Genomic DNA, 11,590 nt, shown 5'->3' with positions numbered 1-11,590 from the left:
ATTTTATTTTACCCTTTACCTTCTTTTTTTTTCTATTTTAACTCCAAATCTCCAACCTATAACCTACTTTATTTTTTTCCAGAACTTCAGCCGCCAACGTTAAAGGTGTTTTGCCGCCTTCTGTTTTATTTTTTCTCCTAATTTGCTTTTAACTCAATTCTAATTAGTTGTGCTCCTTTGTTTTGCCTTCTTCTATCTCGCTCCTTTATCTAATTTGCTTTTAACTCAATTCTAGTTTGTTGTGCTCCTTTATTTGTCTTCTTGTGTCTCGCTCCTTTGTTCTGCTTTCTTAAGGTGTTTTGCCTTCTTCTGTTTTGTTTTTAAAATTATTTTTATGCATAAATTTTGATAAATTTAATATTTAAACAATTGAGGGTATTTTAGTCAATTTATTAGTTACAGTACAGTACGATACAGTCAAACCAAACAGCAAAACAATACAATTTATCCAAACATTGTATTTATAAAACGATACGATACAATATAATGCAATACATTATAAAATGAGGTGGAACAATGATTCAAACAGATTGTAAGTCTTAGTACGTGAATTTCGACATATAAATAGCTGAATTGGAACATGGAATGCGACTAGCCGAATTGTGTGAACGACTCATAAATCGCATTAATGAATACGACATATAAATTCCTTTTTCCTTTATTTTCCTTTCCCTTCAACCCATTCTAAACAAATTTAACAAAACACTTTCTCCAGCAGTTTTTTGCAGAAGCAGAGCAAAAGAGAGATCAGAAAAATGGATGAGCAAGAATTTAGACGTCTTCTTGAGCTCTTCCCAGCCGTTCGCTCTCCCGATTATTACGTAAAGCTCTCTCCTTTTTCCTCTCTATAAATGAGCAATCTTTAATACATCATTCGATAAAATTGAAAAAAATAGGTTCTAATTAAGTATCTTTTTCACTTAATACCCACTTGATTATGTTTTTTGATTTTATGGGGTTTTTTTTTGGGTTTTTTAGGGTTTTTCTAATCAAGTTCTCAAGTAGGGTGAATAAGGTTATTATATGCTGACTTGATTCAAGTTGATTTTGAACTTGATTAAGGTTATTAAGCTCCAAATTGATGTTTTGGGTGTTTTATGCTGTAGATTTTTTAAAACTTGGAGCTTATTAAGCAATCTGAGTTTCCCCATTATCATCAATTTGCTGGTAGTAAAATGTTTCCTTTTTTTTTTCTTTAGATTTGCAGTGTTTGGGTTTACTTTTGCTAATCAAGACTTAGAAATTACAGTTATAAAAAAATTATGAGAAATTAACTTAAATAGCCGTCCGCCCAAAAAATAGCCGAAAAATGTATGTATTATACATAATTAGTATGTAATATATTTACATTGGCTAGGTGCTGTAAATATTTTTTACCGAACGGCCAAATGTGTAGCTTCTCCTAGAATTATCGTGCTAAAGTTGGCAGTTTTTTGGGTGATCCAACTTGCTTTCTGGAATCTTGGACCAATTTGGGGTGCTGAATTTTTAGTTGTAGGCCTTGTGGTTTTAGCAACTCAAACAACCTGTGAAATTTGTAGAGTTTTAATCCAGTGGTGGAGTATAAAGTAGCTTTTGAAACCATTATCTTGATTGTTCCTTTTTTCTCCCTTGAAGCACGAACGAGTTAATAGTTTTGTTGCTCCGGAAAGAAGGCAGTAGGTGGGCTTCGATAAGAAATGTAGGAATTTATTCTCTATATCAGCCTTCGATAAAGCAAGAGACGTCTATAAAAAAAACTGACTTTTCCATTTACCGGAAGAAACATCGTCAAACTGAATTGCTTTTCTAGTGTAATGTGATTTAAATTCATCACTGTAAATTAATATCAATATCCCTTGGTTGGTCTATTACTTCACAGAATTAACTGATATGGTCTAAACAATAAAAAGTAATTGTCCTCTTTCAGCTTCTTTCTGTCCTGAATCTACAGTTATACACTCATAAGTATTCAAATCTCAACAAATGTCCACTCCATAGTCCATACCAGCCTAAAGGCTCTATTAGGTTGTTTGTCTTGTATTCCCTTTGGAGTAGTATTATCTCTTCGTTGATGCAATTGGGATATTCAATAGTTATGTCACGCGATACAGAAGAATCATCTGAGCTGATTTCATGGCTTGCCATCTTTGTCACATGTTCTTACATGCTTAGAAAAAGTGGAATACCTTAGCCTTTTAGTTAGGGTCCAAAAATAGAAAAGAGTGGTGTAAACTCTGCGGTATGGTGGGATTTAACTCAACTTTTTTTGGATGTAAATGAGGAAGAAGTGAAATGGAGGGGTGTCCAAGTCCAACTGCTCAGCATGTGGGACCTGTAAACTCTTTTGCTTCAATGAATGTGGGATTGCTGCAATAGAATTCGTTGCCCAAAATATGAGACTCCAAATATCTGAGATGTGAAAGTGTGAATTCTAGACAAGTATATCCCAATACCTTTCATGCTCCCATCCAGATCATATTGATCTCATCTAGTGCTAGTTTCATTTATTTTCCAGCTCGTTCTTTTTCTTCTTCAGTTTCCTAGTGCTTTCTTTTTAATGGTCTTACCTGCTGACTCTCCTTTGTGTTGTGTTTGTTCCCATCAGCTTGAGTTGGATACATCAAGGCAGTCAACTTCCCAATCCAAGCAGAAAGAGGAGGTATGGCAGAAATTTTTCCTCATGTAATCATCTGAAGCTTTGTTTTCAGGTTATGATTATTTCCCCTAACACCAGAAGCTTCATCAGGTGAAGCAATTGCAAGACGGGCATAGTAAGGAAAGTGTAGAGTCCAGTACTCGAGCAATGGATCATGGTGGTATGTTATGACGTTATCAGTTGCTTTGCTCGGGTGAAAATGACCAAAAACTATTCTCTGTCATGTAGTAATTAATTTAGAATTATTCAACCTGCATGAGAATAGTGCTGTCTTTAGATCATAAAAACTAACAACCTACTCAACTGCATTTTTTAAGGGTGCGCTTTTTCCCTACAGTGTATATTCTTGCAGATTGTTACAGTCATTTAATATCCATCTTAAGTTACTGTGTACCGTCTTTCGTTGTCGTTTTCTTCTCTTTTTGGAGGCAGTGGCGGAGGCAGGGCTTTTGCTAAGGGGGTTCAAAAAAGGAATAAGTTAAAAAGTTTAATGAGATTGTAGCTAGTGGGAATTGAACCAGTGACCTCATAATGGTTTTGAACCCCCTTGACCACTAAGCCATGCTTTTGGGTTGTGTGAAGGGGGTTCAAAACATAATATATAGAGGTAAAAACCAGATTTTGCCTTATATACACAGTGTAATTTTTCGGCGAAGGGGGTTCGGGTGAATACCCTTGCGCCCCCCTAAATCCGCCTCTGTTCGGAGGTCCCCTCTTAATGTTTCTGCAGCAATCTTCTTGTTAGAAATTTAAATTCCAAAAACCTATCTAAATTTTTTAATATTTAAAATAAAATTCAAAAACTCTACTTATTTTGATTCTTTTCAGAGTTGAAATTATTTTTAATGGTAATGAAGTTATTTGGCAATATTGAGATTGCTCAGTTTGTATCTCTTACACCTTCATGGAAAGATCTCAGTAACTGAATCACTTTCTTGTTACAGAAGCATTTTGGGGCAAACTAAAAGCAGCTGCTGAGAAAAAGGTGTGTCCTTTTATAATCGTTGTTTATGTAATTTTTGCGTAGAGTCATCATGAAGATCCCTATGCTGTACTATTAGATATTGTCCAGCTATGCCTAGTAGATTCAAAACTTTGCTTTGTTCTGAATCTGTTATTCCTTCATATAATTGCTTGAGCAGATGGAGTGAGTTCACTACTATAGTGTTTCCTTAGGTCTGTACATCCTAATAATTCTTTCATTGGGCTGTTTTAATGATTCTTCCTGGGGATAAATCATCAAATTGTGATAAATAGTTCATATTCCATCAATGATCAAAGAGGATACATAGACAAACTCCTAAATTGATACCTTCAGATTGGGGAGGAAGTTGAGTGGTTTGTTGGTGAAGTACTAATGCAAGTTTAACCAAATGCCCATTTTCGATTAGCATGAGGCTTCTGGAAGTAATAGAATTTGGTGGAAACGTTTAGGAGGACTGCTTTAATTAGAGGCATTAGAAGGCGAATTAGAAATCTCAGAAGTTCAAATGATCACCACCCTGGAGATTTTTCTGACCGAGAAGACCGAAATAATATAGCTAAAACTACAGCACGGTTAATTCAAAAGTCATTTATGTTTTGTGCTATGTCAGAAGGGACGATTAGGTAGGAACAACTGCTGAAAAAGCTGCTGAGTTACCAAGCAAGCAGTATTGCTCTCGTTGAGAGTTGAACTCAAAAATTATAATCCTAGTTAGACGATTGAGAATGTCTTGAACAAAACTTCATCAGATGGTTTGTGTGCAATATTTCATCTTACTAGCCCCAGGGGCCTTGGCTCGATGGTAAGAGTGGTAAGACGCAACGCGTGATGTGTAGATTAGCGCAAGTCACGAATTCGATTCCTGCCGAAGGCTAAAAGCCTGGTATTTAAGAGGGGCTGGCCTATTTTCCATGAAACTTTGAACCGTACACCAGCTGCCTCTCAGGAATTTCTCAGTTATAACAAAAGAAAAATACATCATCTATGATAACACCTAACAAGGGGCTCTGGCTTTCTACAGATGGGTCCAGCGGAAGCGGAAGCTTTTTGCAAGGCATTTCAACAAGTTTACAGGAAACTTGTAAGTATATCACTTTCTGAAGTAACCCAAGCAGAAAATTTTCCTGCTTTCTTTACGTATGATTCACTGAAAATGTGTATCTTCATTTCGTTTTAGCCAATCGCCTAAAAATTCTGTTGTAAGTTGACTTTGGAAACCTTTATGACTTTCAGGTGAATGAAGAGCTGAGTTTGGAAGCTGCTCGGAGCTTGCTGAACTCATGAAGTTTTTTTCCTTCCTGAAATGTTGTTACTTTTTTGATGTTCTGGATATAGCTATTGTGTAACTTATATTTTCTTTTTTGTTAATGTATTATTACATTGAGTTATATCTTCTTCTTTCTTTTAGTGAAATTATGTTTACTCTGTAAAAATCTTTTAGTTTTGATTTGCTCTTATTGTTTTGTCACATCTTTGTTTTATTTTTTGGTTAAATGGTTGATGACCAATGCTATTCTTGTTGTTTACTCACTGCCCCTCTCCCTCTTCAGTGCGCACGACCACTATTTTTTTTCACCTCAACCTGGTGTAGTTACCGTTTAATATGTTTACAATTAATTTAGTTACATATTACAGCAGATTAATTATCTTTTTTATCAAATTACTAATTAATGATAGGATTGCGCACTAAGCAAAGAAGGATCTCACTGCATCTTTGTTGTGGCAAATAGCAATGTCAGTACCACAAAATCTTGATGTATCAGCATCTTTTCCAATTGATCCCTCTACAATTTGGTTGGCAGTAGCTTGGTTAAGTGAACCCACCGTAGCCGTAGCGAAAGCGAGTCTTCATAGGGTAATTGGAATCGAACCTGGGAGATTTTAAGTGGAGGTCCGGGCAGTAGGCATTTGCGAGTGTTTAGATGCACGTGTTTTGTTCATATTCCTGCGCATTTAAGAGAAACATTGTCCCCAAGGCAACCACTTGTGTCTTTCTTGGATATGCTCAGTTCGGGTATATATATGCTATGACGTGAAATCCAAGAGAGTCGATGTATCCTTAATGCTCTCTTTAATAGGGTGGCCTCATATTTTTCTTAACCTAATTAATCAGCCGCATGGGAGAATGATGAATCAGTAAATAAGTTTTGGTTAGGAGTGAATTGCCACTCGAACCTAGAGCTAGTTGGTTCTTCCGGAAATGCGTTGAGGCATCAGCAAATGAGTTGTGGTTAGGAGTGAATTGTCATTCGAACCTAGAGCTAGCTGGTTCTTCCGGAAATGCGTTGAGGCGCAATATTTGATTGGACATCTCGGAGTAAAGCATATTCGGATGAAACTACTCTTACGAAAGGAGTATTAAATCACTAGATATATACTCCAGCCTAGTAGGTCAACAACATAGGCAATTGTATAATAATATACTGACGTAAGACTCCAATCAATCACGGAGATGAGTGTATTGGAGCCAAATTATTAAGAAAAACAAAAGAAATATTCTTTTCGTCTTACTTTCTTCAAAAGAAAAAGAAATTTATGGTGATCAATATTGTAGATGATAATTACCACGATAACCACTAAAATTCTCACACTTAAAGAAAAGTATCATCTAAAATGGTTGCCATTTAACTAATTATTGAGAGCCAGCAATTGGCTTTTGAATTTGTCCTGCAACTAGATGAAGATCGCTTTGGGGGTCATTGTGGTGTGGTTGAATGTAAAGCAGTCTGCTCTTACAGTCTTTAATCGATAAATTATTAAGAACTTCGGAAGATAGTCAAGGTCAGGGGCAGATTTATAAGCAAATACATGAGGCACGTGAACCCACGGATTTTTCGTTAAATTATGTATTTTATGTACATATTTTTTAGAACTGGTGTGTAGAATAATGCTTCGGAGACCACCACAAACAACAACAACAACCCAGTAAAATCCCACTAGTGGGGTCTGGGGAGGGTAGTGTTTACACAGACCTTACCTCAAACAACAACAACAACCCAGTAAAATCCCACTAGTGGGGTCTGGGGAGGGTAGTGTTTACACAGACCTTACCTCTACTCCGAAGGGGTAGAGAGGCTGTTTCTGAAAGACCCTCGGCTCAAGAAAACAAAAGGACAAAAGGAGACAATATTAGTATCACCACAGAAGTCATAGGAAAATAGGAACAACATAAAATCCAGAAGATAGATGCAAAGCAAAGCAAAAGCGATAGCTAGTAAATAGGTCCTGTACTAAAAAGCGAAATAGTAAGACACAACGTTGCCACTAGCTATCTTAGACAAAAACCCTACCAGGCTAGTCTCAGAAAGGTACGAAGTAAGGCAAGACTCAACTAAGCACCTTCTAACCTACAACTCTAATACTCGACCTCTTCCTATCAAGTGACATGTCCTCGGAAATCTGAAGCCTCGCCATATCCTGCCTGATCACCTCTCCCCAATACTTCTTAGGCCACCCTCTACCTCTTCTCATGCCCTCCGCAACTAGCCCCTCACACCTCCTTACCGGAGCATCTGGGCTTCTCCTCTTAACATGCCCGAACCATCTGAGCCTCGCTTTCCGCATCTTGTCATCAATGGGAGCCACGTGCACCTTCTCCCGAATATCATCATTACTAATCTTATCCATCCTAGTGTGCCCGCACATCCACCTCAACATCCTCATTTCTACTACCTTCATCTTCTCAATATGTGAGTTATAACAACCCAACACTCAGCCCCATACATCATGGCCGGTCTAACCACCGCTTTATAGATGCTTAGGAGACCGTCGAATCAAAATTAAGCAAATAAAACTCTTGATATTTGACTATAAAAATACTCATTATTTGCGTAGTGTTTTGCAATCAAAACTTAATAATTTCATATTATTTGTATCCTATTTTAAGAAGTGACTGCTCTCATTTTCTAATTTTTGTTACTGGGAAAATTGGTCAAATGAGCATAAAAGTCAATTTAGGACCACTAATTAGATTCTTTTTCTTCTTTGTTATATACATATAACTTTAACTATCAAACCCAACAACAATTTGGACAGAGGAAGCAGTAAAACATTCCTTAAGAAAATTTATTATGTAGCACAATTAATATTTAAAAAGTCAAATAACTTTACGTAGACAAATTTATTTTTAATATAGTTTAGCATAAAAGTTTTTACCTGCTTAAAATTGTGTAAATTTGGAAAAGTGATACTCCTTCCATCTTAAATAATCTGTCGTGATTTTTAAAAGTAATTGTCTCAAATTCTTTGTCGTTTAAAAATTCAAGACAAATTAATTATTTTTTTCTACTTTACCGTTAACAGTAATTATTCTTGAAATAAATAAAAAGAGATTATATCTTAAAACATAAATAAAAGTGAAATAGTTCAAAATCCCTTCTAATTAATATTCTCTCAAATAAAAGAATATGATACATATTTTGTTGAATATAAAAATAACATGTGAGGATATGCAACATGAAACAAGAATCAAGAATGAGTATATACCTTAGATGACTATGATCTAAGGTTGGTATTCCCTCCATTGTCAAGACATCATAGGACCCATTTGTCCTATCTTCAAGAATGAGCTGGATCTGACCAATTGCAGCACATACAATATGCCAATACAATCTTATTAAAAAAACCAACAAGTGTAAAAAAGAAAGGAACTTTTCTGTGATTGAGTTCAAGATTTGATGACCCAATAAAGAAAAGTTGATGATTTTCACATTTCCATGAAGAAAAAAAGAAGAAGAAAGAAAAAATAAAGAGAGGTTTTTTAAACATGGTTTTTTCTAAAGATAATATGACTGGAATCATTTTGGCTTTGCTTTCAAGTGTGTTTATAGGGGCAAGTTTTATTATCAAGAAAAAAGGCCTTAGAAGAGCTGCTGTAGTCTCTGGTGTTAGAGCTGGTATGTGGGGTGTCCAATTTTCTGTTTGTTCTATTATGGAAGTGTGTAAAGTTTTAATCTTTTTGACTTTTTGTTGCTTGTTCTGTAATATGAATCTTGTTTGAGTTTTCTTGGTTTTTTTGTAGGTGTTGGTGGGTATTCATATCTATTGGAGCCCCTTTGGTGGATTGGAATGGTCACAAGTAAGTTTTCTCCTTTTTGTTTCTGTTTTATGCTGTCCTAATATCCTTAATTACAGCATTTTTGTGTGTGTGTGTGTGTGTGTTCTTAGAATGTTTGATACAGTGCTACTGCTAGAAAGGACTGGTAGAAGTGTATATTTGAATATAATTTATTGAAGTTTTTTGGGAAGTAAGACTAATAATTGGTTAGTGTTCCTTTCTTTTTTCTTTTATAATTTTGTACTAATATTGGTCTTAGATGAGCTTTAATGAAGCGATATGGTCAGTGATGATTCATATAACCGACCTCAATTTGCTTGTGATTGAGGCATAGTAGTAGTTGTTATTGAAGTTATCTGTCAATAAGCCATCTAGCCTATTGATGTTATTGATATGTTTCCTGAATTTGTCCAAACAGAAGTAAGGTGTGGCCTATGTCTAGATTTTTCTTTCTTGGCCATTGGCTGACTGTCCATAGGATATTCTTCTTGTTTTGCTTCTCATAGTGATTGTCGGGGAGGTTGCGAATTTTGTGGCATATGCATTTGCTCCGGCGGTTCTTGTTACCCCTCTTGGTGCATTGAGTATCATTGTCAGGTGTGTAATCTTGGTAATTCGGTAAGACTGAAGATATACTTTTGGTTGTTTAACTGTTCTTATGGCCAAAAACTCTTGCAGTGCTGTACTAGCTCAGATTGTTTTGAAAGAAAAGTTGCATCCGCTTGGAATTTTGGGTTGTGTTATGTGCATTGCTGGTTCTATCGTGATAGTTATCCACGCACCACAGGAGCATGCTATCTCTTCTGTCAAAGAAATATGGTACATGGCAACTCAAAAAGGTGAGATGCTTCTATCTTGACCAAATCATCTAGTTCCTTTGCGATCATCTACACTTATCTAACTTCATTTCCTTTTTTTCCCAGCATTTCTGCTTTACGTGGGATCGGTCCTTGTCTTGGTTTTTATTCTTGTCTTCTACTTTGCTCCTCAATGTGGACACTCGAATGTCCTTGTTTTCACTGGAATATGCTCATTGATGGGTTCTCTCTCGGTAAAACATTAAATTGGATGCCTTGCCTTGTGGTCTATCTTTTAAATTCTCAATTTCTGCAAAATCTTATTTGTGTTGGTTAAGTGAATAACTAAAATCTCCATAATTCTTTGCATAGGTGCACTAGAATTTATGTTCCTCTATTCTGTTTAACATGCAGGTTATGAGTGTTAAAGCCCTTGGTACTTCACTAAAGTTAACTGTTGAGGGAAAGAACCAGTTGATGTATCCGGAAACCTGGTTTTTTATGTTTGTTGTGGCAGTTTGCGTCGTTACACAAATGAACTATCTCAATAAGGTGAGTAGCTAATATTTTAACTATTTTTGTAATGTAACACATTTTGTCCACAAACTTACTCTTCAAATTGAACTGCTAATTCATCCTTCGAGATTCTAAGAGTGCCGCGAAATTCTTCTGATCGCCTTGTTCTCTTTCCTAGAATTCCTTGTTTCCTTCTTTGCCGTTCTTTCTTGACAAGTTCCTTTGTACCTCTCTTTTTTCGTGGATCTTCTGCTTTTCCTGTTTATTCATTTATACAAATAAGAACTAGGTGAGAGAGTAGAAACTATGATACGATGTAGCTTATGTAAACTTTTGGGCAAAATTTGTTAGTAAACTGTATTTGTAAACTAATTCGGGAAAAGATAAAACAACATATAAACAGAAAATGTAAACAAAACAAAAGTTAATCCGAGCCCACTGAATTCACAGTGTTTCCTTAAGGAATTTAATCCCCTCCTAGTACCCAAGGTTATGGATTATTTCCTCCCAGATAGAACGAATTACACACTGGTGTAGTGGTACTTCAAACTCCAGTGTTTCAGCGAACACAAAGTTCGGTAGCAAATCACACTTACTGTTGCTTTCTTTGATGTTAAGAGTATGCAGAAGAAAGGAGGAGAACTCAGAAAATCTTATGGAAATTCTGATAATTGAAGACTTACTGTCAGATATTATGCCCAAGGAAAGATTGACAATACTTCTGTACCGTTCATTTTCTTTCACCTTGTTTTATCCCTTTGTTGTGCTGTTTCTTTCAATAAATAGCTTATTGATGTTGCGGGTGAAACACCATATACAAGAAGTATACCAAAAAGTAGAGAAGTACACGAAAATATGATTCTCTACAAAAAGACATCCAACTACACTAACAGGAACCTCATGGGTGCTCCAAAAGTTATCTAAATTACAATACATGTTCTAATCTGTACAAAATCGTATTCTGCCCCTTCAAAAGCTCTCAGTTATTTGTGTTTTTATTCATCAATACACTAGTAACTGCATCAGAGAAGTAAGGCAGCCTCTAAATATGTATATTGCAAGTCATGAGAGATAGGCTTTCTCCAGCAGTTTATGCTTTCAGATTATTGCTAATGATGAATAACAAAATTTTATAATTTTGATCAGGGAAAATTATAATTTTGAGCTTTTTCTTCTTCCTTACTCTCAAATACCAACGTTGTCAACAGAATTTCCCTCAAAACAATGCCAAAACCGTTTCGTGCAACTGGAAAACTTTATAAAAGGTGCCAAAATCTGTAACTGCTTGATGGGTCGATTTTCATCAAAATGAAACCATTTATCATGATAGTAACTTTGTTTGTCTAGGTTGTTAATCTTCATTCAGTCCTTGTAGTTGATCTTCTAGAATAATAGTATATTGAGTGATATTGACGACGTATATTAACAATGAAGCAATGAAGAAGTGACAGAAGAATTTGAGGAAGGTTGAAGAATCGGTATCATATATCTCTTGAAAAAATAGTTTCTAGATAAAGACTCTAAAACGTCTAATTTTCTTCTCCGCGACATATATCGCTCTAGTTTAAAACTTTTATATGAGTTACTAAATTGCTGTT

General features: G+C 35.7%; 2 protein-coding genes across 2 annotated transcripts in view; both read left to right on the top strand.

Annotated features, from left to right (window-relative positions):
- LOC109233184 lies at positions 591–5,104 on the top strand. Its single transcript, XM_019398966.1, has 6 exons — positions 591–821; positions 2,588–2,641; positions 2,729–2,798; positions 3,583–3,623; positions 4,645–4,704; positions 4,857–5,104. The coding sequence occupies exons 1-6, from the start codon at positions 756–758 to the stop codon at positions 4,905–4,907; spliced, it is 342 nt and encodes a 113-aa protein (XP_019254511.1). The 5' UTR covers positions 591–755; the 3' UTR covers positions 4,908–5,104.
- Positions 8,104–11,590, top strand: part of LOC109233183 (probable magnesium transporter NIPA6) — a 5,937-nt gene continuing 2,450 nt past the window's right edge. The window contains exons 1-6 of the mRNA XM_019398965.1: positions 8,104–8,518; positions 8,644–8,700; positions 9,186–9,276; positions 9,358–9,518; positions 9,603–9,730; positions 9,891–10,028. Of these exons, the coding sequence (XP_019254510.1) occupies positions 8,389–8,518; positions 8,644–8,700; positions 9,186–9,276; positions 9,358–9,518; positions 9,603–9,730; positions 9,891–10,028 (705 nt within the window). The 5' untranslated portion in view covers positions 8,104–8,388. The remainder of the gene's footprint in view (positions 8,519–8,643; positions 8,701–9,185; positions 9,277–9,357; positions 9,519–9,602; positions 9,731–9,890; positions 10,029–11,590) is intronic.

Source organism: Nicotiana attenuata, chromosome 10, assembly GCF_001879085.1.
Source record: "Nicotiana attenuata strain UT chromosome 10, NIATTr2, whole genome shotgun sequence".
Taxonomy (NCBI): Eukaryota; Viridiplantae; Streptophyta; class Magnoliopsida; order Solanales; family Solanaceae; genus Nicotiana; species Nicotiana attenuata.
This window is presented reverse-complemented; position numbering and strand designations above follow the sequence as displayed.